The 27,739-nt window shown below is 40.0% G+C and overlaps 1 protein-coding gene across 9 annotated transcripts in view; it reads left to right on the top strand.

The window, feature by feature from the left end:
- Positions 1 to 23,788, top strand: part of ZMIZ1 (zinc finger MIZ-type containing 1) — a 335,118-nt gene extending 311,330 nt beyond the window's left edge. For 8 of the 9 annotated variants that reach the window (XM_077784564.1, XM_021526680.3, XM_021526678.3 and 5 more), the window contains 9 exons: positions 2,052 to 2,262; positions 3,429 to 3,534; positions 4,061 to 4,221; positions 4,520 to 4,587; positions 5,915 to 5,983; positions 6,482 to 6,729; positions 9,479 to 9,642; positions 15,308 to 15,556; positions 19,145 to 23,788. In XM_077784564.1, coding sequence (XP_077640690.1) covers positions 2,052 to 2,262; positions 3,429 to 3,534; positions 4,061 to 4,221; positions 4,520 to 4,587; positions 5,915 to 5,983; positions 6,482 to 6,729; positions 9,479 to 9,642; positions 15,308 to 15,556; positions 19,145 to 19,252 — 1,384 coding nt within the window. In that variant the 3' untranslated portion in view covers positions 19,253 to 23,788. The remainder of the gene's footprint in view (positions 1 to 2,051; positions 2,263 to 3,428; positions 3,535 to 4,060; positions 4,222 to 4,519; positions 4,588 to 5,914; positions 5,984 to 6,481; positions 6,730 to 9,478; positions 9,643 to 15,307; positions 15,557 to 19,144) is intronic. The other variant, XM_021526681.3, reaches the window with a different exon arrangement.
- The last annotated feature ends 3,951 nt before the right edge of the window (positions 23,789 to 27,739 follow it).

Here is a 27,739-nt window from a genome sequence, read left to right as displayed (position 1 = left end):
CCCCTGTGCCCTGAGGGAGCCTGGGGGTTGGGAGGGAGGGAGATTGCAGGCAGACCACATCCAATAATTAACACCTAACTCTGAGGTCAGTTATTGCTTACTTGCATTTCATTATCGTGGAGTACTCGCAGCACAGGGAGTTTTGGCAGTTATTTGCCAGTTCTTATTAATAAGTAATCACTACTGGGGATTGTGCTGGCTCATTCAGTAGATTTATAGTGCTGCACTGAGGCATGAGGCTGTTTCTTAATATCTGTTCTTTCTTTCTTCCTTCGCTCACCAAACACATAGCCTTTATTTAAACTTATTTTAATGAAGACTCATAGGTAAACTGTGCTCAGGTCTGCTGTTTTGAAAAGCCTGTTAATAGTGGGGGGAACGGATAGTCCTGTAATGAAGTCATTTCACATTAAGCTCGGGGCTGGATGGATGCCAGAAAAATGAATTAGTCACATGTGTGGATGGATTTTGGTTTTTATAGAGAATGGTGGAACCGAGCCAATTCTCAATATTTTTCTGCCAGTTAAAATATTTGGCAAAACCTCTCACGTGTACACACATAAATGAATAGCAATGCAAGTATGTTTCTCCCCACGGGAACTTTTCATGGTTACGAGAAGCAGAAAGGTTGAAGGCAGGGAAAATGTCTCCTTGAAGCTGGTTCACTCTCCACACTGCTGTGTTGTTAATCATGTCCCATGGTGGAGACATTGTGTGCAATGAGAGCACGAGGCTCTCCTGAGCTCTGTCACCTCTGTGACACTCAGCAGGCTGCTCACCTCCTCTGCTTGGGTCATACAGCAGAGGTACCAAGGCTTGCTTCCCTCCAGGTCTGGATCACTGTGTTGTGCTCTCTTGAGGTGAGAAACTGAGTGGAACTTGCAGAGTCAGCTTTCAGAAAATGGTTATTGCAATACTGAAAACAAGCCTGAAAAGACTTCATGTAGATGGCTTATGTTGAAAGGCCGTGTACTTTGTATTCTGTAACTTTCTTTTTAAAAATACAAGTTTGTGTCCACTGCTAAATCTTGATATTTTGGAATCCAGAAAAGATGATGTTGAATCAGATTGAAGTCTTTGTAAGGAAAATGGCAATTAGGGTGTTAATCTCCTGAATGAGCTGCTCCTCTTGGATTTTACAAAGATACCTTCTTTCAGGCAACTTAGATTGTTCAGGAACGTAGATTTTAAAGTTTGCACAATAAACTTTGAGCTGTCTTTTGCTGTCATAAAGAGCAGAATTCTGACATTTCAGTTCAATTTTCTGTGTTCTTTTAAATTTCTTCTTGAAATTACTCACTCCTAGCACAAGGTTAACATACATTTATGAAATTAAAGTCATAGTCTCTACCCACTTAATTTTTAATTAATCTCAGCCTTTTAATTTTTTGAAGGTGTTACAGAACTAATTTCTGAGGAGCTAAATAATGAGTGGAAGTTATAGGGTAGGTGGGAGGAATTCATGCCCTGAAAGAAGGTCTGAATTGGATAGATTTAGTCCACAGCCATGTTAATTTACAATCACAGAAACTGATTTTGGTGGGGGTTGAGATATACAGGAGCCATTTTATCTTAGTTGATTTACTTGTTCTAAGGCAGGATTAGCTGTATTTGTATTTTGTCTGACATGCATTAATTCAAATGCTTCTTTGAGTGCTTTGAGATAGTGAAGAATCCAGACTTCCAGCACAACCCACTGCCACATATTGCTTTCTCATTCTTAACTCCTAACACAGGAAGGACCTACCTGATGTTGACATTCTTCTTTCTGCAGGATCACTCCATGATCTGGGTTTTCAAAGAGCTTTGAGATGTTTCCTTGAAAAGTCCTTTATAAGTGTAAAATATAAACAACTTGCAACCTTGCATCATTAATTCATCATGACTTGCTTCTGTTCAGGGCTTTTATGAAGGAAGCGAGTTATGTTCTTAATGGCAATAATTCAAGAAAAATAATCTGATCGATCAAGACAAATGTTCCTAGCATAAAAACCGCCTCCCTCTGCAGTGTGAAAGCAAAGTTAAAGGAAGATTTATTGGTTGTTGTGCAGGTCTGACTTGGAATTGCAGTTTAAGTGCTATCACCATGAAGACAGACAAATGAACACAAACTGGCCAGCTTCAGTCCAGGTCAGCGTTAATGCAACCCCACTTACCATCGAACGTGGTGACAACAAGACATCTCATAAACCCCTGCACCTAAAGCACGTCTGCCAGCCAGGGAGAAACACCATTCAGATCACAGTCACAGCGTGCTGCTGCGTAAGTACACCCGGCTCACGGCTGCAGCTGCTGACACTGACTCTGCTATTTAGAGCAGTTTGCAAATGTTGCTAGCTGAAAGAGCCTTACTCTCATTTTTTTCCATGCCTTTTTCTGGTAAGGTTTTTACTTAATGATGTTGACACAGTCAGAGTGCTAATATGGAAATTTTTGCTGCTTAGTTGTTGCAGAATATAGTGGTGTCCTTCCAATGTCTCTGACAAGGTTCATGATCTAGGGGAGGAAGGGAGTTTTATCTCCTACCTTCTCATGTGTGCCTCTGTAACAAGGTGGCTGAAGTCTGTTGGTGTAGAAGTAGATTACTGCAATGAAGACTGTTGATGGTACTAATTTCATTTACACAGTGTATTAGACGGTCTTTGGTTTGTCGTGAAAACATCAACATTGGTGCTGGTGATAAATTTTCAGATACCTTTTCAGATGAAAATCTCATATTCAAAGATGCAATCTAGACCATTCAGCTTTCCCCTTTCTCCTTTTCCATGGGTTAGTTACTCTCAGGGATGAGTGCTGTTTTTTTAATGCAGACCATTCTGCAAATCCAGTCTGAGCTTCTGACTGTTCTCTTGTCACTGACAATAAAGCAAGCTGCTAGCTCTCACAAGGTCACAGTGTGAGACACTTTGACAAGAAGCCATCCACCCATTTTTCTTTACTTCACATGGATGTTTCCCTGCATAATGCCATTTATCTGGTGGCAAAGAGCTCTGTGTTGGGTAAGAAGATTCAGCTGATTCCAGGCACATCAGTTGCAAATTGTTTTCACAACTTCCAGTGTAGTCTGAAGTCAGGCAGGTAGGCTAGGCTGTGACAGTCCAGGGTTTTAAAAATAAAGCCTGATGTCAGAGATTAATATGTCAGCTGTATGTATACTGAATATTAAGGAGGGAGAAAATGCAGAAAATCCTTGCTTTTTTAAAGCCCTTCTATACGTTAAGCATGGAGCAACTGCACAGTGTGCAGTATATCCATAAGGGAGTGTGTGCTCAGCAGAGCAGAGCCAGCTTTTATGTTTAAGCCTTGAGCTCTCACAGAAACCAAGTGTCCAAGGGAAGAGTGCAGCTCAGTTTGGGAGTACATTTAAACTCCCAGACATTTCACATGTGTGTTGGGTTCTCTTCCTAACAAAAGGTGTTTCCTTGCAGTCTCACTTGTTCGTGCTGCAGTTGGTGCACCGGCCATCGGTTCGCTCCGTACTTCAAGGTCTGCTAAAGAAACGCCTCCTCCCAGCAGAACACTGTATCACTAAGAGTGAGTTTGCATTTTGTGTGGGTGATGATTTTCCAGAATGTCTGTGATCAGTTATGATAAGCTATCTCTACACCAGATTTACTTGTTTACTGATAACTTTAAGCTGTATTTAAGGAATTTTCAGAACATGATGTGGATAGATGAATAGCTATTTGGGTGGAGGCTTCAAAGTTTCAAGGACACAAGCTTAGTTCCTAAAGAGGACTGTCCTATTCCAGAAGAACTTCTCTGGCTTTTCCCCCATATTTGTTTTTGACTCACCAATAAGGAAAGATTAATTCTTTATTTATCTAGGGCTGCTTTTGATGCTTGTATGACACTTAATCTGATTAAGAATATACCTGATATTCATGGTGTGATGGTTTTTCTGTTCAGGAGAATGTTATAATTTACACAGAAGACACCTGTGTGGGTATATTGTTCATTCAGTTGTCCCTTAAATATGGAATAAATTTCTGCTTTCTGTGTTAGAACTTACAATACACTTGTGCTTTCTCACATCTATACCCACCTTCTTCCTAAACAGTCAAGAGGAACTTCAGCAGCGTAGCAGCTTCCTCTGGCAATGCAACACTAAATGGGGAAGATGGAGTCGAGCAGACTGCTATTAAAGTGTCACTCAAGTGTCCAATCACATTCCGGAGGATCCAGCTCCCGGCCAGGGGTCACGACTGCAAGCACGTACAAGTGAGTGGTGCCAGTGCCTGGCAGGATTCCCTCAGCCACGTGTTGGTGCAGTACCTTCAGCCTGGTTCTCCTGTGGGAGCACCTAATTCATGGCATTTATGTCTGTAAGCCTCAATGGTTAACTGCGTATGTGTAATGTAGAGGAGAAAAATAAGCTCTTTGGTTCAGTTTTCAGTGCTAGGAGGCTTTTTTCATGTCAGTTTTACTTTTTGTCTAACTGCTTCATTTAATACAGTATTTACCTTTTGTTTTGTCTGGTTTGTTTTTTTCCTTTTTTGTTTTTTTTTCTGATACCTAGTGCTTTGATCTGGAATCTTACTTGCAACTGAACTGTGAAAGAGGAACTTGGAGGTGTCCAGTATGCAAGTAAGTGCATCCATACTACATAAAGTGCAGTTGTACACAATTTGACCAAATTCAGATCATATTTAAGATCATGAAAGGGAGAAGAATGAAGTTCTACAAAATAAGGTTATATATCACATTTACTTTAAGAGCATAAAGTCCAATGAGAATTCCTGCAATATTTTACTGCCCTGGATTATTAGAAATTTAAAAACATAACATGATATTTTCTCACAAGATTTTATTGCAGATCATCAATGGGTTGTGTAAGGTTCAAAAGAGGCTCAAATATTTACATTGATAAGATAGATATCTACAATCCAGAATAAGGGTAATTTTTTTTAAAAAAGTAAAAAATTTCCAAGGAGCAAAAGCTGGAGTTGTTGCTTAGAGGAAAAGAGGGATGGATACCTTGTTATAATTTCAAGCTAATATTTTGACCAGTGAGTTAGTGTACTGCAGAAAAAATGGAAGAAAAACTTGCAAGTGGTTACAGACTGTCCATCCTTGTCTTTAACTGGGCAGAAAAGCCAGCAGAATGTCTGCAGGTCAGTTCAGAGTGTGTAACCTGCTGTGCTCAGCACACAGGAGCCAGGGCTCTTCAGCTCCAGCAGCTGTGGCTGTAACAGCTGGGCCTGGGTCTGCACAAGTCTCCAGCTGGATCCTTGCTCTGCCAGCCAGTGTTAGGTACAACCAGAGGGGATTGCCCATTCTGGCTGTTCTAAGGACATGGCAGGATGGAGATGAGCTTGTTTCCATTACTGTCCATGGTTGATCCATGTCCTAACACACAAGTGCTTTCTCCAAACTGCCCAAATATTTTCTATCTTCTACGTTTGGCTAAAAATACCACGAGAGTTGGGTATCTTGCCTTCTTAACTCATGTATTCATGCATCCAGCCTAAATTTTTGTCCTGTGTCTCTGAGCATGAGCACCTGCATTCAGATCTAAGTGCCTACATAGCTAAATCATTTCCAGTTTTGTTTTGTTCTGTCCCCATCTGTGCTGATCTTAAGTAGAATAGCTGTAATGCTTAGTTGCTTTGGAGCCATTGTACTGTGAAGCTCAAAAAAAGAGGAAGATCTAATTTACAAAAATAGTGCTAACTGATATTCACAGGAGAGATTGGCTGTGTTTGAAAATACTTTAAATTTGCAATGTATTTCACTAACAAAATTTACTTGAAGAATGTGAACAGCTTGTGGACACACACAAGTGTATGTTATCTATTTGATGTAAATATCCTGGTAATGTAGATGTAGAACTAAAACTGTTTCCCCAAACCATTCTGTCCTAGCAATATTCTAACATGAAGTTTGCTTTTTTTTTTTTTTTTTTACCTTTTAGTAAAACTGCTCTCTTGGAGGGCTTGGAAGTTGACCAGTATATGTGGGGTATTCTGAATGCTATACAAAAGTAAGTGATCACCGTCCTGATATCCAAGACTAAGCAACTAGGAGTTATGGTAATGAGTACTGAGATAATCCCACCAAAATAGATCTTGGTGATTGAACTTGAATATTCTATTGCATGGCGCCCTGGGGGAACCAAGTGAATCGTTTCCATCTTCTTTGTAGATATTTTTTGGGTTATCTCTTAATGGCAGAGGGAAGAGCCAGAATGGAGGATTAAATGCTTTCTTATATTTACAAGCAGTCCCTCTGATTCAGAGCTGGCAAACCACATTGATATGTTTGGATTTCATTGTGTGGATAAACAAAGAAATATGCTCTTATGGTTGCCTTTTTTAAATTTGCTTTCTTTTTTTTACTCTTGAAGAGTAAAAGATCTTACTGTTGTATTACACCAGAACATTTCAGAAGATTGGTTACCAAGCAGATTCTTATGGAAACTTCAATAGAATTGATTTTTAAAAATTCAACTTATATCCTAAATTTTCACATTATTTTACAGCTCCGAGTTTGAAGAAGTTACCATTGATCCAACTTGCAGTTGGAGGCCGGTCCCTATAAAGTCAGATATTCACATCAAAGATGACCCAGATGGCATTCCCTCAAAAAGATTTAAGACAATGAGTCCAAGCCAGATGATCATGCCAAATGTAATGGAGATGATTGCAGCTTTGGGTCCTGGCCCATCACCTTACCCATCCCTACCTCCTCCTCCAGGAGGCAACAACTCCACTGAATATGGTAACCAAGGTTAGTTCCATGCCTTTGTGCACCCAGCAGCTCACTCTAGCCCTCAGTGGTTCAGCCAGCCTTGTGAGACAGGTGTGTCAGTGCATCTTCTCAGAGTGATGCATGGGACAGCAAATGGTGTGGCTGCAATTCTGAAATTCTGCCCAAGTCTTTTCAGTTAAGGTTCATCTGTTCAAAAGAGTGTATATTTTAGTAAGTATTATATTTGAGTAACATATTGTAGTATTTAGTTATTTTGTTTAATATTTTAAGTATTTGGTGCCTGTCATATTCATAGTCACGCAGCCCTCCCTGAATCAAGAAACATTGTATGTTGCTTTCTATATTCATGGCCTGCCACAATAGACATATTTCTGCATTTTTTTTTTTCTGTGCATTTTCCTTCTGTTCCACTCTCGAGTGAAAACATTTATTACTACGTAAGTAGAAAACCTGACCCATTGACCCTGCTACTTGGGCCACTAGGTTAGCTTGTGGCCAGGTAAGTGACATTCCATAGGCCACCAGAAAAGGGACAACTTATAAAGAGCTGCTTTGTAAACACCTTTGCATTAGAAAATTACTTTTGAGTTCCTCTGCCCATGTGCTACCAGATTGAGGAACAGGGAACTAAATGCAGGCAATGGAGATAGATTTTCAAATTACTGGTATGTTGTGAATAACTCAATTATAGTGACAATTCTGAAAACATGAAACCAGAGACTGTTTCTTTTACAAGTAACATGATATGAGTCAGTTCAGCTCTGGGAAAAGACCAACTGTTCACACTATCAGAATCCCCAAATTGATTACAAGGTGATACATGTGCTTTTTGCAGGCGTTGAAGAAAAATATAGATTGCGTGCAAAATACGGTTAATTTGCTCCAGTGACTGCAAAACTGATGACAGATGATAAAACTTACAAGGTTTTCAAACAGATGAATGATTACTATAACAAAGCCAAGAGCACTGAATCACATTTTTTTCCCTCATTTAGTAGGAGTGAAGTGCAGTCAGAGCCTGAGAACAGAGCTATTCCTCACCATATTTCCAGCTCATACTCAGGAGCAGACAGGATAGCCACGTCACACGTGGGGTTTAGGCTTTGTTGTGAGCATGGCTGCCTAGACTGTTATTTTGCTGCCTTCCCTACAGGTCCTGCAGCACAGGTAGTGCCTGCTCCTTGGAGCCCTGAGTCCCCACTGGCAGGTGAAACCCACGCTCTCCTATTTGCCCTGCAACAGGGATGTCAGCACAGTGTGCCAGATTATCCTAAATGTCTGACAGGTCACTCACTCAGCACTTGGCACTGCTCTTGCTGCAGAGAGGGGTTTGCTGCTGCATGGCTGTAACTCCCTGGGCATGGTGCCTTTATCTTTATTCTCCATCAATATGTGCACTGAAACTTAGTGATTGCAATTACATAATGTCCTCTGATTAACAGTTCTTTAGAGCAATGTAGTAGTAGTATTACTACTGTGGTGTATGTTTGTTTATTTGGGTTTGACAGGAAGCATACGGAAGTTTAATTTGCAAACATAAGAAATATTCAGTACTACAGGACCACATTCCAGCTGTGTGTTAATTAATTATTCTTGATGCAAGGCAAGACCAGCTATGTTCTGTGAGACTCATCCAGTTTGCAGATTAACAAAATGAGAATTAGTAAGGCTCTGCAGTATTTACATGATAGATCAAAGTCCTGACATCTTTGAGAAGTACTCTTACATGGCTAATGACTACTATTCCTCCAAGATTAAACTTCTGCTTGTGAAGCTGGCTAAAGAGCAAATGAAGCAACTACTTCAGTTTGTCAAACTCCCTTCTTGAGCTGAATATTTAAAACTACTCTACTTCTACTGACAAATTTCAGGCTCTCTGTGCAAGCTCCAAAGCTATGCTGTTATTTCAGAGCTCAGTATCATGCAGTTCAGTTGTTTGTATTAAATAGGTGAATGGTTTTAGTTCACCTTTTGCTGTTCATGGCAAATAAGCCACTAGAGCTGATATCTGAGTTGGAAATGTTAAGAGAGGAATCTTGACAAAAATTATGAAGAGTGAAATCCCTGTATTGGGATACCTGCTTGCTTTAGAATTCAGAAGATCCCTGGACTGAGGTGGGCTGGATCCCTATGGACAGTGGTCATACAGTAGTTGTCCTGCAGAGCAGCAGGGGACTCCAGGCCTGCTTCAAGATGTGTGTGTAAATCCAGTCAGTCAAGTGAATTTTATAAATTTTCTGGGAGCCCTAATTAGATATGAACACCTCTTCTATGCCTTTTATGAAGGGATAGAGTAGAGGCTGTGTTATGAACTCATTGTGGCATCTTTCATCAGAAGCTGAAGCAATGCTACAGTCTTATTGAGTGTATAGAAGCACAGCCACAAATAACACAGGTGTCCTATAAATAATCTGGGACTTGGGCAGTCAGTCTCAGTTACACTGAGATGCTTCCAGATACGAATATCCCATAGAATTTGATATCCTGTTTACTTCTCGGCATGGTTAAGTTTATGTGGTGACTTGGCAATAGTTTTTCAAAATGCCAGCAGTTTTCAATTAGTTCCAGCACATAAATGAATTACTGAAGCAGCCAGTGTTTGGAAGCCAAGTGCCCTGTCCCCACTCGCTCAGCAGTGGGGCACAGCTTTGTCAATTCAGTGTCACAGCTCCCTGTGCTGTGCAGGGAGGGCGTCACATCACACAGCTCCTGCAAGATACTGGGAGAGATCAACACTGGAAACAAATCACATCTGTTTCTCTTTCAGGCAACAGTTACCAAGGTCATGGCAATTTTGACTTCCCGCATGGGAATCCTGGTGGCACATCTATGAATGACTTCATGCATGGGCCACAGCTGTCACATCCCCCAGACATGCCGAGCAGCATGGCAGCTCTCGACAAACCTCTCAGTCACCCCATGCAGGAATCTGTAAGTAATGGTGCTGGGCACGTAGATTCTCATTTGTGGGGGTAAGGAACTCTCATCCAGCTGATGGACTTACCTTATGAACTCCTTTGACTTTTTGTGGTTTCCTCACTTGGGAAGCTGGAGAAATAGAGTAGTTTTGAGAAATGCCAGAAGTGCCAATTTTTAGTTTCTGACCATTTTGAGTTTTTAGAAAAGCATTTCTGCACTTTTTGAATTGTCATTTAAGCTTGTTTATCTGAAAGAAAGAACCTGGCTCAGTGTGCTTGTATTAATCATTGTGCTTTGCTCTGACACATGAAAAAAAATGTACTTCATTCTCTAGGCCAGCAGGACTGTGAATATCCATCTCCAAGAGACAGCTTGTTAAAGCAAGATATTGGATGACTTCAGAGCAGGGACAATATCTTCCCTGGCTTTTTCTCTGAGGGCAAAATTTGCATCAAAGCATTTTGAGGGGGAATACTACTCGAGAAGCATGAAAGGCACTTTTAAACTTCTGGTAATAGGACAAGTTTGCAGATTTCAAGGAGAGACACTGCCAGTGGTCTGAAAAGATCAATGTAAGAGACTGAAAAGTAGAGGTCCCTCAGGTTTCAAATGAGGCAGAACTGTGTATTGGAAAAGCAGCTTGCTCAGAGCACTGAGTTTTCTATACATAACTTTATATATCTCCAGAAAATGCAGTACTGCAGCAACTAGGTGGTAGAAAAGCTACCAGCAGCATTTAGCTCTCAGGCATGGTTAGTTATCTATTTTAACTCTGTGTGTGGGGTGTGTATACATCCTTTTTTGTTCATTTAAGTTGCAGAGCAGGGGGTTTAAAGTGTGCTGTAACTGCACAGGAAGGATGTTTAACTTGACAAGTCGTATGTGCTGTGTCTTTAGTGAATCCTAGAAAGCACAATTTCAGAATGTAATGAGGAAACATGGTAGCAGATGCTCAGCAAAAGCCTACTCAGTCAATGTCTCCTCTAGCTGGCAGTGGGTTTTCCAAGGAGGATGGTGAGAAATTGAAGAGAGTGGAGGAAGAGTTCTTGTATAGTTTGGAAAGAGTCCAGGTACCAAGACTGTCTGCAAAGGAAGAGTCCAGAAACTGTAATGACTTTACCACTTTACAGGCTTATAAAGGAGGACAAACATGCTGCAAACATAGTTTTTGCATTGGCAAATTCTGCATATACAGCACCGAGTGGTCAGAATTCTCTGCACAAGAATCAACCACACAGTAGTGAGAAGAAATGGGTGAACCAGCCTGAACCACTCACAGCTTCTTTCCTTCAAACCAAAGTCACAGGGAGTTATTCTTTGCTTCCCATTATCGGGCACCTACCTCTTGACTTCATCAGCCATACCTTTGCTGTGGTAGTTGCCCTGGTGAAATTTCTAAAGTGGTAGGATGTGAAGTAATTGAATATAAAAGTGAAGAATTTGTAGCTTTTGCAAAATGGGACTGTTTATATATAGCAGAGGTGGAAGTTTCTCAAAGCTATGCACATTCCAGAGCTGTGGGAGTATATCTAAGCAAATGTTAATGGACATCCAGTTCTGTGGGCCAATCTGTACATAATACTTGCTTATGGTAGCTGGCAATTAAAGTAAACCTTTGCCTCACTTCCCCCTCATCTATCATGATACTCAAGCAATACCATTTGGGAAAAGGGAGCAGTGCTAAAGCAGATTCCTACATTATGTCAGTGGCTGGTTTTCAGTAATGAGGATCAGTTTTCAGGTCTTTTAGCAGAGGAGAATTAGATTAACCTTGTCAATATGGCTGTGCAGTTTTCAGTCCACATTTGAGATCTCTTAGTGCTCCCACACAGCCTTTTCAGTGTTACAAAATCTCTGCTTTCCTCTTTATTTCTTATTGTCTCTCTTTTGTTCTTTTCTCTCAAAATTAACTGTTTGTCTGTAGCAGACACTCAAGAAAGGCATCTTTAAAATCACTGCCTTTAGAGAAATACATGCCTTTAACACATTCCTAAATTGTGTAGTTGCATGTCTTTGAGGAGACGCTTCATACAAAAACAACTACAAACAAATTGTGTGATTGAACCAAGGTTTTAAGATATTGCCTTATGTTCTTCTCTGGCTTTGTCTTTCCTTTTACACAGTTAGCAGCTTTTTGTAGTTGCACATACTATTCACTTTGGTCATTTACAAGGTGAGCTGGGATTGGATGTTCTGTCCCTTTAGACCTGAGGTCTCTCTTACTGGAGCTGAATGCTGCTGAGGAAGTTCCTAGCAGTCCTGTTTTGAAGATGTATGTGGTGGCCCTTACACAGTGGTAGGCAGAGAAAGTTGATCCCTCCAGACATACCCTGTAGGTCACTCCAGGAAATTTGCTCAGTATATTTAGGGCTGGGTAACCAGGGATGGATCAATCAGAATTTCCTTCCCTTAACACTGCTGTTCCACTCCTATAGAAGAAGAAAAAAATCAGGACCTGAAACGTGACCAGAAGACCTCTTCCCCAGCATAGAGTGTTTTCAGAGCTGTGGAACAGATACCACAACAGTGCAAGATTGCTACAGAACAGCTGCCACAATCATGGCAGCTCCTGTTTGCTTTCAGAAGTTGTAACCACATTTTAGACAATGGAGAATTCAGTTAGCTCTAGTTTAGTGCCTCTTGCACACAGTATAAGGAGTGACTGAGCAATGGATGATGGCACCATAGGTTTATACACACAGGGAGGTGATATGAGCTGGTACTACTGTAAAAAGTCATTGCTCTTGTTTCTATTTTCACTTTTCCTTCCCCTCACACGTGCAAAAGTGTTACTGCAGCCAGATCATGAAGTGATCTGTACCCAGGTACTGATGTGACTGGAAACTAATTCAGGGGCAGGATGGGGAGATTGAGTGCATATCTACAAGGTTTCACCTTGCAAACATGGCAAACAGGTGGATGGGAAAAGTGACCAAGAACATCAGCAGGGTAGGCAGGATGGCATCTTTTAACAGTTTTGGTAGCTAACAGCAAAAGAGTTGGTAAAACTGTGACCCTGGTATTGGAGAGAAATATAAACCATTGACTTAACCTGGTGATTTTTTTATCACTAATAATTTTCTCCAGAAACAGAAAGAATATTGCTGTGTAGTGGCAGGCCCTATTACTCCACAGCTGTACATCTCAGCACTCCTAGAGGTCACTGTTGGGCTGTAGAGTCATGTTGCTCTGTGCTATTAAGCTGAAGATGTAGTTGTCTGCTATAATCTTTTCTTTTATAGACTGTAAATGCTTTAAGAGTGCCAAAGCTTATGCCACTAAAAACAACTCTGGAATTATCTTAATGTGCAAGCAAAGGAACTTTGTTACACTCTGCATTCATAGTGAGGGTCAGTGCTTTCAGAATAAAATGGTGGGAGTTGCAGGTGCAAGTTAAACATACGCAAAGTGTGTTGCTTACAATGTGTCTGCACCATAGCAAACTTATCATCAGTTAGCTGATGCAAACAGAAAATATTCCAATTCTAAGCATTTCGCTTTTTCACTGAGGGGCTGGTGGTGTCAGTGGCCTAAGTCAGATGGATTTGGAATCTGCGATGCCTCTTCAAAGAATATGATTGCCCTCAGGCTTACAATAAACAATTGGTCCCTATACACCCATTGTCTAAGTACCCAAGTGACTGTGTTATCAATGAAATACATATTTAAATCTTTGCCTGTACAAACACAGTGTAGAATTTATAACCTACTTATTTGTTTTGAAATCTGTCTGAGAGCATATGAATGCCTCTCCTGGTTAAAATAATTATTTATATACACATGTCAGCATGACCCTTGCTTTATGCATTCAGGGATAAATTTAAGACATTCTTCAATATAATCCTGTCTGGTTTTGGTTTATTCCAGAAACTGGTTTCCCATGTTAACAACACTATCATAAATTGCTTTTTATTTTTTGTTGTTATTATTAAGCTTTCTAATTTCCACACTTCCTGTTGCACGTGTCCTCAATGAGTGAGGAAGGAAACAGTACTATTAAGACAGACATCTACTTATACTTAGACTCCTGCAAAGTTTTTGGGCTGCAAATTCTTTTACATAAAAGTGCAATCTGTGGGCAGATTTTGTACAAATTTTCCCCTACAGTAACAAGAGTGTTGGAGAATGTTTTTCAAGAAGTCAGACTACGACCCCAATGGAGAAATGTGTATCAGTACTTTTTACCATTTACTTTAAACTCTCCTATGAGATAGAGAGCCAAATACCATGCAGGTAGAAAAATTTCCACAAACCTTCATAATACCGAAGTATTGAAAAGGACCTCCATGCAGCTTAGTGTGACTGTCCCAATGGATCAGTATTCAAGTTTCAGTTTTCCTAAACGTAGTGAAAAGTATTTTAAAAAATACTTGTTTCTCTATTTTTTTTTTAATGGGAACATTTTAATTAAGTTTTGTAATAACCTTCCTTTTGCTTTCCAAAACTGAAAGCTGAGGTTAAGATAGCTTAGCAGTTTATGTGATATGCAAGGGTGAATACTGACATAACATTTTGCTGGTTTCTGTTGGCTTGGCTGGATGAATTTCATGCTGTTGTTGAATGTATTTGTTCTTTTATTTCAGCTTCACTTTGTCCAGTATGTAGCATTCCTCAGAAAATGTTTACATTTTTTGTTTCTCCATATACCAAATTAACATGAGAGATCTGATTCTGAAACATTCAGACACATCTTTCTTGTGGCACCAAGGTCAAGCCCCAGAGAACCCACTAGCATTAGATGTGACAGAAAGGAAGCAGAAGGAAGAATTTTACTTGTGCATTTTATTGCTTCTCCGTCATGTGAGAAAAGCTTTTCCCCCATTCAGTAATGTGGATTGGTAGTTTATTCCCCGCAGAAAGCATAAAAAACATCAAGCTCTTGTCAGACGACTCATCAGCAGCATGAATACAAAGCAGAGTGTGATTGTTGGCTTAGTTGAAGTTAAGGCAGTGTACTTTGCAGTCAGCAGGTGTGCAGCCACCCACACCAGCTTGGCTCATGGTGGGGAATGTGCTTCCTGAGCTGCCTTGGTTCTGTCAAAACCTGGAATATCAGCAAGGAAAACCTTCAGCCTTTAGCAGGGGTGTTGCATTCTGAGAAGAAAAGGAGGAAAGGAGCTGGTGTTTGCAAGATGTTTGTAAAGAGCTGAGACAGGGATAAGCTGCAGTGTCAGGAAGCTCCTGAACAGGGGAGCTGAGCAGAAATGATGCATTTTCTTGGTTAATGAGGTTCCTGGCATAGGGATCATTCAACAAATTCTCTGTTCATTCATAACATTTTTTAGGGCAAAAGCATCTGCCTTGCTAATGCTGAGCAGCGCCCATAAACCTTCTTCCCTCCTCTTTGTGGTGCATTGTTTTGCATCTTCATACACAGTTTTCCACATTACAAGGAAGCAAACCAACAGCACAAGTTCAATGTGTTTTTTCCCCTTGCAGACAACCTTCAAAGAGCTGAAACACTTCCTCCAGCATTGGGATATGGAGTTTCCTTTTCCATTGGCGCTTTTTTTTCTGTTGTTGTTGTTGTTTGTTGATTGGTTTTGCTGGGGTTTTTTGTTGTGTGTGTCATTTTTTAATTTATTTTGTTTTCTAACATGCAGTTACAGAGTCAGGCACCGCGAGCACTGTACCTTGTGGCCTCACTTTCTTTTCCTGCTTTTTTCCTCCTCCGCAGATCCCTCATCCCGGCAGCACTGATCAGTCCCATACTTCCATGCAGCAAGGTTTGCACGTCCCTCACCCCAGCAGCCAGTCAGGGCAGCCATTACATCACAGCGGGCCTCCTACCCAGCAGTCCCGGCAGCCGCCCCCGGCCGCTTCTAGCAACCATCCACACAGTGACCTGACCTTTAACCCCTCCTCAGCCTTAGAGGGTCAGGCTGGTGGACAGGGAGCACCCGACATGCCGGAGCCCTCGCTGGATGTAAGTCTGTGTCATACTCTCATCTGCCTGCCATGGCGTGCGCTTCGCATCGCGCGGGAGGGCGGGGCGGGCAGGGGACGGGACCCGCTTCCACAGCACATGCCATCCTCATGCTTTGGTACATGGGCGCAGGTGCTGCAGCCAAGGTGACAGGGCACTCCTGACCTGCTGGGAGGACGGATGGTTCTGCTTGGAGCAGCTGCGTGGTGTGCGAACCATAAGCCTCTTCCTAGCACCAAGGCAGGCATCTCTTCAGGCGGCAGCTCAGGCACCAGGCTGGGAGCCATCTCCTCCTTTCCCAGCTCGGCGCTGGTCGGGCTGTGCTCTCCTAGACCCTGAAGCTGTTGCAGTGCCTGGATAGAAGGAGGGACAGAGCTGTGTGTGGTTCTGACTGTGGCGTTGCTGTGCCAAGTGAGCTCTGCGCTGAGCCCTGCGGCACGTCCTGGCCAGCGGGAGCGGGATCTGTGCTCCCCACCCACACTGTGGCACTGTCCCCGCTCCCTGCAGCCAGAAACAGCCTGTGCCCTTCCATACCTGCTCTTGTGGGTGGCTCAGCAGCATAAGTTCCTCCTCCCAGTACACCACACAGGGAAGTAAACAGCAAGGACATATTCTGCCTCCTTAGACACCATGGGAGGCAGCTCACAACTAAATGAAGTCTAGTTTTAAGGCCAAAAGTAGTGTTCCATCTCTTAACATAGATTCAGTGGAGTTGGAAGTGACTTACTTGAGGTATATCTCTCTGGTTAGCCATCTACCTCCCAAAATATAAATCCTCAGCGCTAGGATTGGATTTTTTGTTTGAGTCATGCATTCCTGTTTGTGTATCTTCTGTCTGTTCCAAAGTCTGCTGCTGCACAGTTAATTTCCTTAGAGATATGTTCGCTTCTGTGCCTTGGATTTATATCTGTATTTGCTGTTGCTGTATACTTGCATCTCCCCTGTCATGCAGGAGCACTGGGCTGGCAGGCAGCCTCACAGGGGAGGGAAGGGGCTAGGGGACAGATGGAGGCTCCAGGATGCTGCAGAACAGTGACCAGTGAGGCAACTTCTGCCGTTTCACACAATATGGTTGTGTGCACATCCTTTGGGAACAATAGTTCACATGGTAGTTGAAATTCTGAACCCTTAAGGACCCTGTCTGAGCAATACTGAAAGGTGAAATTAAAATGTCTTTTTTTTTCTTTTAATATTTAAGAAACATACAGTATTTTGTTATGGATCAGGCACCCATTCCTTGGTGAGAGGTAAAGTACAAAACTCTGTACACTTACCACAGGACTGTGGTTATCGCTGATGAAGGATTGCTGGATTCTTAACAGGAGGCAAGTGCTGTACAGTGTGGGAACTATAGTAAACTTACTGGAAATTCCTGTGAATCTGATCAGATTTTAGTGGGTGTGTTGTGGAACCTGGCTGAATATGCAGCAAAACAAACAGGGCACTGTACTGGTGGCAACTTGGCCCACTCCCTACTGACACAGTCACGGTCATTCTGCAGGAATTCAGTGAGATGCAGTCTGAAGTTTAACCTGGGTTAAAGAATCCACCTCATATGGATGCAGGCACAGACAGGAGAGATCTGCATGGGTGCTTGTGACAGCAGAGGCTCAAGACTGAAATAACTCTCAATTTGCACTTCAGGAGCACAGTACACTTCTCCAAACTCTACTGTAAATCTGGCACATTCCTGTAGCTTCTCTCCCCATCACCCCCTCACAGGCCTTGGCACTCCTCTCTCTTCTGTCCCTGCTCCAGCACAGCACTCTCAGTTCCCAGCAAGTCCTGACTGAGGTCTCTGCTTTTCACACCAGTGGGGCAGGAGGCCAGCTGTGCTGCCTGACCCCTCTGACTGTGGGAAGCTGAGGTCACCCTGACGACTCAGAAGACTTCAACTTCACAGACTGAACTTCACAGACTGAACTTCACATACTAATGTTTAAAACTTCCACTCTTAAACTTTTAAAAAAATCCCCGATATACAAGAATGAGTCTCATAGACAATTTAAATTTTTAAGAACAAGTTGTAAAATTGCAGGACAAATTCAATAACTTTTTTTATTTCTCCACACTTGGTGGGGCTGCTGTTTTCTTTTGGACTTTTTTTTCTTTTTTGATTTTTTATGATATACTCTTAAAAAAAATTATGATAGTAGGTGAAGCACATTTAAAAATCTCATAACTCCGTACAATGACAATAGCATTTTTACCATGAATAAAATGAGGTGGTAGCTTAAGAAGAAGATTCCTTCTGGGAGATTCTGTTTATGTAAACTTCACATTGCATTATTTCAAAATGCTTAGAAAGCAATCAAATTTGTTTGGCATTTCATGTTTAGCTTATTGAAAAATTTGTTTATCCATATAATGTTAGAAAATAAAGTTTAATTTGCACAAGAGTAATAGAAGCATATAGATTCAGTATTTATTTGTTAAATTGAAGTGGTCAGGCTTTTGGTTTTATAATATTTGAAAACATAGAACAACTTAAAATTAATTTCTTGTACCTAAGTTTGTTAAAACAGTCCATATTTTTCTGTATTTAAAACAATGCAGAACATAAAAGGCCTTTATTACAAACTGTTCCTTGCCATTTTTTATATATGACACTTTTATATTTGCCTAGGAAAGGGCAAGATGCATTATAAAGCAGAAAACATTGCCTGATGTACAAACCAGGAGTTATGATGTGCTTGTCATCTGTCAGATCAAAAAGAATGTGTTGTGATGGTTTGAAAAACAAAATTTTATAACTGGAATACAGTATTAATGGAAATACAAATTGAAGTCCCATAGCTATTTGTTTTCTTGAAAGCACTGTGCAGATTAGGTCATCTTCTGTCGGATAGAGTGTTACACCTGTGACCCTTTAAAATGTCTGGAATTGCATGTAATGCTGTAGTCAAGTAAGTACTTCCAAGCACTGTAAACTCCTGCCACAGAAAGGAGAAGGACTCACCCACCTGCCTTGCCACTTCTCTATCCATACTCCTCCTCAATTTTTTTTTTTTTCCACTTCTCCTGATTTGTTGATTGCTTTAACCCTTGGTGAGTTTCTTGCTTCAGGTCACTGTCCCAGAGCTTAGGTCAGTGCACTGAGGAGTTCTGAGGGTGAGGAAAGGCCAGGGCTGCCTCCTTCTGTAGGGTTGCCAGCTTTGGGTGGCCATCAAAGTGATGTGTGAGAGCCAGACCAGCCTTTGCCCATCTACCTTAAGGCTCAAATATGCATTACTCAAAGTGCATGTTTCAAATGTTTATGCAGTGTTTTCTAGGAAGCATCCATAATGAGCATTTATCTGTAAGTTTTTGTCAGCATCACGAGCCAGGCAATATGATGGGGAGGTGGATTGAGAAACCCTAACTGAGATGATAATGTAATTCACAGGTAAAAACTGAGTCATAGAGCCTTTCACAGGCAATTGGATACTGCATCATCTGAGGGTGTTAGGCTTGTGACGCTGCCTTCTGTTGTATTTGGATATATTGTTATGAAAACCAGATTCCAGGAATGTGTGGTGTTTAATCCCTTTCTTTTCTCAATTGTGTTTCTGTTATCTGCAATTTTTATTTTATCTTTGTATTTTATAGCTGCTTCCAGAACTCACAAATCCAGATGAGCTGCTTTCATACCTGGATCCTCCTGATTTGCCAAGCAATAGCAATGATGACCTTCTGTCTCTCTTTGAGAACAACTGAAACCATATGTATTCTCTCATCCTTTTCACTTGTTCACACGTGTGTGGCTGCACAGCGAGGAATCATAACACTCCTTTTCCACAAGAGAAGAAAAAAAACCTCACAACTTGATCCAATGGTGCACTCCCTGCTTTCTTCATCTCAGAACTGCTTTTGTTAGCTTCAAAGACTGCGAAAGCGACGGGAGAAAATAATGCAAAAGTTAAATAAATGCAGTAATCTCCGAGTCTGCCATGCTACATGTGACAAAGAAGCATAGACAGTTGTGCAGCTATTGGAAACCCCATTTGGTGTTCATCCTCTAGAGAGAGAGTTCTGTGATAAACATAGTGTGAAGTATCTTGGCAAAACCGAATCTTGGCAAGGGAAGAAAAATCAACAGAATGGAACTGTCTTTAACTGACCCGTCTCAGAGTGTCTTTACAATGCTTGTTCTTCCATTTTTTTGAAACTGTATCTCCCTCTACCCCACCTCTCCTCTGCCCCCCTCCAGCCGTGGGTTTGCCTTGGAATTATTGTCCTGGCCACACAGAAAATGAAAAAAAAACCACCTACAAAGCTCAAAAAAGCACAAATCCTACAGTCAAGTGGCAAAGCTAGGGAAGACACACAGGCCTGTCAGAGGGAGCAGCAGTTTAGCTAATGCGACTTCAGTCCTGAGATCTTCAGGCCGCAGCCGTGGGTGTCAGGATTTCTGCAAGCACAGGGATCTTTACCATGTCTTTGCAGAGCATTCCTCTGGCCCAGCACACAGATTGGAAGCACCCAGGAAATTTTTTTTTAAAGTTTGCAATGTTTAGGGATTTTTGTGATTTGGTTTCAAATCAGTACGATTTCTGACTGTGTTAACATCCAGCTGTAGAGATTGCTGTAATAGATCTTTTTGCCATGTATGCCATACATAATGGAAAAGAGAGGGAGGGGGGATGCAAACCAAACTGTTCTTGATTATTACCTACAGCCTTCGGTGCCCCCAGAGTTTGTGTCACTGTCTGTACTGCACAATGCATAGTAAGACAAGCTGGGTTTGAAGGCAGCGAGGAAATCATTGCAGGATGGAGGGAGAGTAACATCATTTTCTGCATAATTATTTTTAATAATCAGCTTGAGAAGGGGCATTGACATTGGACAGACGTCTTACAGCTTCATTTTAGTTTTGCTTTGCTTTCTGTTTTCGTGACTGTTACAGATACTCCCGCCTTTTTCTTTTCTTCTCCTTCAGTTTCTTTTTTTAAACTTTGGCTGCTGGGATGAGCTCTTCTGAAGGACCGAGTGCGGGGAGAATAAGTACCTGTCAGTAGATTGCTACTGCCCTCAAGAGACCCTGCTGCCATAATTACTGTCTTGCCCCTGTGATCTTTGCTTCTCGTGTGGTTGCTGCTCCTGCATGAGCTTCCTATTGCTTCTGTGCCCATTTCTGTGCTCTTTGTCTCTCTCTCACTCTTATAAATGATGTACAGTAGCTGTGTAAGAAGTGCATGTGTGCCAACTTTGCCCTCGTGGTGCAACATTTCAGCTTTTCCCCACTGTACAGTTACTGGTTTTGTTCCTTTTGATACTAAAGCATATTTGACCCTACTCCTTTTCCTCTTCCCAAATGCAATCAAATGCCCTTCATTTGCTCGCCACAATGCGTTTTAAACTGAAGTGCCAGGCAAAATTTTGTTTGTTTCTGTCAGTTTGACTAGATAGCTTCCTAGCCCTCTGTGTTTAGTTTGCAGTGCTGTAAATGGCATGCTCTGTGCTTACAACTCTGGGTTTGCTTTCCTCACCAAAGTCATATTTGTAAATTCTCTGCATTTTTTGTTTTATTTTGCTCTTTTTGTTAATGTTTCCCACTACTGCTGTACATGCATTGTGGTATATATATGCTAGTCAGCAGCACCTTGCTGTAGATATTAAAGGAAATGGCGGTTTAGTTCTTTTATTTTCCAGTAGGAGTATTGAATCTGTCAAACGTATTATGTAGAAATGGTCCCACACTTATATTTTTCCTCTTTCAAGTTTTTTTAAGAAAGGCGCTGTTCATTATGCAAAATCAATTATTTTAAGAATTGCTATTGTAAATATCTTTGTGAATATTTTAGTATCGTCTTTGATAATATTCAACATTTTCATGACCTGGTTATACTTTTGCTGGTGTTTTTAAATACCTTGTCTGAAGAAAAATATGGGTCCTTTTTTAAAAAAGAAAATTGAGGGTTCTTTAACAGAATAAGGGAGTTGGGTTTTGGGTTTTTCCCCCCCTGTTTTCTTTCGGTAAGTTAGCCCAAATTTCATATCCATTTATACGATGAATGAATTGATACATCAGGCAGTACCTGGATAATCAGGGCCCAGCTCTGTCATGAAAACATAATTGTGTTTGCCTAGGGAAAAAGTGATTGCCTAGGGAAACAGTAACCCCAACTGATCAACCAGTGCTCATTAACTGTGGGTGATCGTGAGCTGGTAATGGCAGAGTTTGTTCATTTGCCCAAGTGAGCAGAACACGTAGGACCAGCTGTCTGACCAGGTAAAGATGCACTAAGGGAAGCAGCAAATCTGTATGGTACCGTATTTATATCGCTGTACTGGTGCTCCAGTCTCTGAAACTGGGGCAAAGACACTTAGGGATGTTGGTGGGTGGGGGAGGGAAACAGTATAGTATATTTTATTCTGCTTAGAAGTGTCTTTTTTCTTATGTAGGCTTGACAACCTGTAGAGGATCTTTGCAGAATATTAAAGATACCTTGGTGTAATACATGGTAATATGGTTGTGGTGTGGTGCTGCTATCACACAGTTCCTAGGAAAGACCATTGTTCAGTTACTGATACGGATGTGTTGTGTAGCCATTTTGCTGTAGTAGTTTCCCCCTGTTTTATTGCTGCATTTTTTTATATAGGTCTGGAAGTCATGTGCAGAGGTGGCTAATGTTAAACTGACTTTATGCCCTTAGTGTTAGTTTTTTTTCTGTTTGGGGGGGGGGGCAAGTTCCTTAAGCCATAGGTTTGGGAATAAAGAAAATTTCTCACTATTAGTTGGAACTGGTTGCTCTGATTTTTTAAATTGATTCTATTTCATGTTTCATTCTCCACTGATTCCTGAGCAGCTAAGTTAGTCACCTAAAATTAATTTTCTCTTAAACACAATATTAGTATTTTAAGCCAGGTATGTTAAGGATTGACCTTTTGCTAACTTCTAGTATTTAAAATGTATGATTTAAAAGTACCTGTTGGAAAGCATAAAGGGAAAAAAAGCCCCATAGATATTTGCAATATGTTTGGAGCAGTGTTGGCATCTGCTTTGTACAGTAATAGATGATTAAAGCAGACAGTTGACATCTTTAAACTTACAGAAATATTTGGTTTCTAAGCAGAACTTAAAAAAGAAAGTACAATTTTTACCCATCACCCAAATGTTGGACATTTGAGACAATTTTAAAATTTATCTGTCACCTAAAATCAGGTACTGTATAGTGAAGTCAATATGAAAAAGCTTCTGAAAATTTAGTTATTTTTTTATCTGTTCACTGCCATACTAAAGTTTAGAGGAAAAAACCTAGCAAATAGGGTAATCACAGTCATTTCTTTTAAAGCTTAATTATTATATGAGATTCCAGTAGTATTTTTCTTCTTTTTTTTTTTTTTTTTTGTTTTTTTGTTTGTTTGTTTGTTTACCTTTTAATCGTTTCCCTATGGAAGTTCATCTGGGAAAGAACCCACAGAGATCTACAGTTCTGCTGCCAAGACATTATTATAGGACTGACAGTACACGCCAGTGTCTGCAGCGGAGACTCAAGGGACAGCTGTACATATGTAAATGACAAATAGAGACATGTTAACAGAAATGCATTCATTTTCCTTGGAATGTGCATTGTTTTTATTTCGCAGGAAAAAAAAAAGCTTGAAGCTCCATCTTATGTGGAAAATGAATCCTGTTTGTTAGCGTTTGTGGAGTCTCAGCATTTGTTCCACTTTCACTTCTGTAATATACTCTGATCCTTTGTTTTGTTTTGTTTTATCTACATGTAATATTTAGCTTATGTGTACTAGTCTATCACCTGTGTATTTTTAGGGTGCTACAGAAATAATGAAGAAAATACGGGGATTAAAAAAAATTAAAAAAAAATTGTAACCAAATTCATACTTTGTACAATTTTTGATATCACGATCAGAGGAGAATTAAAAAAAAAAAAGTACAATCTGAGGTAACATGCAAAAATGGCCATTGTCTTTGTTTGTACATTGTATGTACAGTACAATGCAATCATTTCATACTTTAAACTGGTCAGAAAAAATAATTGTGATTTTTAGTCTTGCAAAACTGTATGTAGTTAGATGATGTGACAACCTAATATTTATCTAATAAATATGTATTCAGATGAAACCTGTATATTAGGTGTTCATGTGGTTATTTTGTATTTAAAGATCAAATTATTTGACTATTGCTAGACATTTATATACTCTGTTGTAACACTGAAGTATTCTCATTTGCTCATGTTAAATTTTTTTTTCCTAAATAAATTTGCAAAATTAAGGTCTGAATAATTGGCAGCTGATTTGTAAATTTTGAGTTTCATTTTGAAACCATGAACTTCCCTTTTGTCCTCCCTGGTTTGAGTTAATGTGGAAGTCAGTTGCATGAGGTGTACCTTTTAATCAGAGCAGGATTTGTTGCAGGAAGGGAAAGGTGGGAATCACCTTGGAGACCAAAGAGAAAAAAAGATTATGAATGCAAATATGGGATCACACAGAAAAAAGTCCCTGCCAAGCAAGGCATTAATAACTTGTTGTTCTGTGTGCAGGGCACTGCCTCTCTCCCAAACAAGTAATAATTACTTTGAAATTAAATCTTAACGTGATATGAATAAAAGGAAAGGATGGCTTCTCTCTGGAATTGGCACATGTGGAGATATTAAACATCCAGCACCTTTGTTTAAAATTCTTCCAAATTTGATAGTTTTCTTTCAATTGGAATCTGTCATTAAAGTGAAATTAGACAATTTTTTTCTTAATGCATCTCCATCTTAAAATTGAAGCATTTGGTTTCTAAATGCATTCTTTGAATTATGAATCTGCTTAATTTCCCTACCTGTTCATCTGTAAGCAGGCTGAATGGTGACACAGGGAGTACACACAGGAGATCATCAACACACAGAGGTCCTGTCCTGCTGGAGTTCTGCACCAAATGGAGCCAGATACCACTCACTGCATCTGAGAACTTGGTTTAACAGATCTACTGAGTACCTCTGTATTTGCAGATGGCATTTCTGAAGGCATTTAGGCAGAACCCACCTTTGAAATACATTCAAATACCTGGGAACAACCATTTCACAATATGAGTATCTATGCAAGCACATATGGCAATTATTCCATACCTCCACAAGAGCACTAGTCTTCATTGTTGATTGAGATACACACAAGTGTGTGTGTGTGTAAATATATATGTATGTATGTATAAATCTAGACTAGGGATTTATTTTCTCAAAATTGGGAAAAATCATTTGTTTGTGACTCTGAATTTGTTCCTTCCTTGGCAGCACTGCCCATTCCAGTGTTTTTTTTTTTAGGATAACATAATAAAACCAAGTTACAGTGTACACTGTAGTGAATCAAAAAGTATTTATCCATCTCAGCCCATAATTAATAACTATTTTGGTTTTGGTATTCTGTTTCCCTGGAAGCTCCCCAGAAGTGTCAACAAGACATAGTGCAAACTGACTTTGGCACTGTAGAGCTGGAGGAAAGCTCGTGATGTCCCTAAGCACTCTACATTTTTCAAGCTTATTTTGAAGTCTGCAGAGGCTGAAACAATCCTGAAAGTGGTATTTCTCCCAGATGTTACCTAAGGACCCCAGGATAGGTAAGATGTGTGTATACAGTTGATGCTGGTGTCTGCCATGTCCTGGCAGTGTGTCCTGTGTGCCATGCACTCTTCATGTGCTTCCAGAGAGCCACCTACACGAGTATCTGTGACTCCTCTGTTAACCCACGTGCTAATCAATTATTGAACTACTTCAGAACAAGCTTATCTCCCTGTATTTCTTCTCTGCTCCTCCTCATCAGTATGATCTCTGATTCATGTTGTTTTGTTTGTGCACATTGTATTCTGTTGCCATGCACTCGACCATGCTTTTCACAGGAGTAACATTGAAAACAATTAGAAACATGGAAGGGGGACAGACCTATTGTCTTTTTTCTGCTTGCACAATGGAGATAGGAGTCCTGTGCATAGAGCTGTTTGTTTTTATTTAAGGTAACCTAGTCAGCATATAAAACAGCTGTACAGGTCTCACCTCATAGTCTATATATAATTCTTTAATTTGTTATCCTTCTCTGTTTCCCTTTAAAATTAAAGAATGTGTTTTTTACATTTGTGTACCTAGTCTTATATTTTTTAATGTAATTAACCGGAACTGACTTCTCTTTTATCTGCTTAAATTCCACATCTGTACAAATCTTCCTGCATTCATAAAGGTTCAAGTCAAGAACCTTTCTTTTTTACATTTTTAATTATTACCAGTGTGTCACCTTATTACAGCTTTCCACTTTGTGTCGCTGAAATCCTACTGACTCTTATGTAGGATATTGCTCCTAATGTCTGTCATTGCATCAATGCACTACTCATATTTATTCTGTCTAAAAAGAACACAGGATTTTTCTTGTCTCAGACCACTGAAAACTTCTGCTGAGATATCTTGTTTCCATCAGTCTACAGAATTTTCCAGGGGAATATAAAAGTGGCCCCCAAGGAACCTAATCAATGATGCAATTTTGTTTGCAAAGCGAGCAGACAGCAATTAGGTCACAGCTCGTGCAGGCATTAGCAGACAGCATGGCACAGGTGGGCTGACAGGTTGGTTTGCCACGTGGTTCATCCACATTTCCAGATACTCCTTGCCTAGACCATAATTGGTTTCCTACAATTTAAATATAGCCTTCTGTAAAATCCTTCCCTTTCATGGACTAGATGAGATAAGGTTCCTTCCCCTGTCAGTTGAATATGTCTGCTTGGTTTATACAGTATCTTTCCAAATCCTGACCTCACTGTACTTTTTGATAGATCCAGTTACACAGCAAAGTTAATGCTAATATTTACCACTCCTAAATACATTGGCTTCTCTGCACCTTTTTGGGTTTATTAGACATCCTAAGAGGTAGATTTAGGATTATCAATTCTGGTTTTCCCCTACATCAGAGTTATTTTTAATTGACCTTCCAGTTTGTCCACAGCTGTTTCATGATACTGGTTGTTTTAGATATTGCTAAAAATATTCTGGCACATTTAATTTGTCACCTTGGTCTCATATGAACACATTGATTATTGTGAACACAGAGAGGTTATTAATTTTAAGAAATTTTAACTAGTTAAACAGTAGAACAAGATAATTTTTTTGATATTTTGGTTTGCAAAAACAATTGAAATTCCCCATATTTGTTTCATAAATGCTGGAGTTGAAGTCTGAGTGTGTTTTTATGCATATTAAATTTATTCAATTTTTTTATATTTCAAAATGATAATCAGTGCTCCCTTTCCTTACTTCTGTGTTTCTCAGAATGTACATTTGTAAGACATGGAAAATCAGTGAATTTTACCCATTTACACATCTAGTGAGCTTCCTATGGCTGTAACACCCAGTTCTTAAAGTCATTCAGAATAAATTCCTTCACAAGAACTCCTATCAGTTTTCCTTTCCAAGTTACGAATGATGGGAAGAAGCGTGACTTCCATATTGCCACTATCAAACTGATGGCAAAATGTGCAGAAATGCCACTGAATCAGAGAAGAGAATTTTTTACCCTTAGCTTCAAAATAATTCACCAAATACTTCATTATCCAGCGATGATGTTCTTTGACTGTAAATGTTACACATGTAAATTTGCATCTGACAACGTGAGAGCTCAGCTGGTGGCACATGGTGTATTCAGGTGATGGTCACATGCAATTATGTCATACAAGTATGTCATAAGGTTCCACACTAACTCATGTAGTACTGAGTTACATGCTGAAAGTAAGCAGAACTTTCAGTAGGGAAATGGCAAAAATGCAGAAAGGAATCTGAGATTTCTGTGTGGTGAGGTTGCTTCCAGCAGAGTTGTTCATTACAGAATAACTGGTGGAATTTTTTTAGATTTGTTACATCTGTAAAGCTTTTAATGCCTAGGTGATTCTTGTTCAAACTGATGTTGTCTGACCATTTTTAGCTTCCAAGTGTAAAGTTCCACAACTAAAAAATATGTCTTAAAACAATGGTTTTTGCTAGAATTAGTTTAGAGCAGACAGGGTAATTTATCTTGTACAAAGTACGGAGGCAGCTGTTACCTCAAAGATATGCTATACAAAATGCATATTTTATCTATATTAAATGTAGGTATAAATCTGTATTTATATATATATATATATATATATATATATATATATATATATATATATATATATATAAGATATATATTTATAGATTTGCAAACAAGACAAACTCAAGGAAAATCCAAGTCTTTACCAGG

This window comes from Lonchura striata, chromosome 7, assembly GCF_046129695.1.
Source record: "Lonchura striata isolate bLonStr1 chromosome 7, bLonStr1.mat, whole genome shotgun sequence".
Taxonomy (NCBI): Eukaryota; Metazoa; Chordata; class Aves; order Passeriformes; family Estrildidae; genus Lonchura; species Lonchura striata.
The sequence above is the reverse complement of the archived record's forward strand: the minus strand, read 5'-3'. Positions and strand labels throughout refer to the sequence as shown.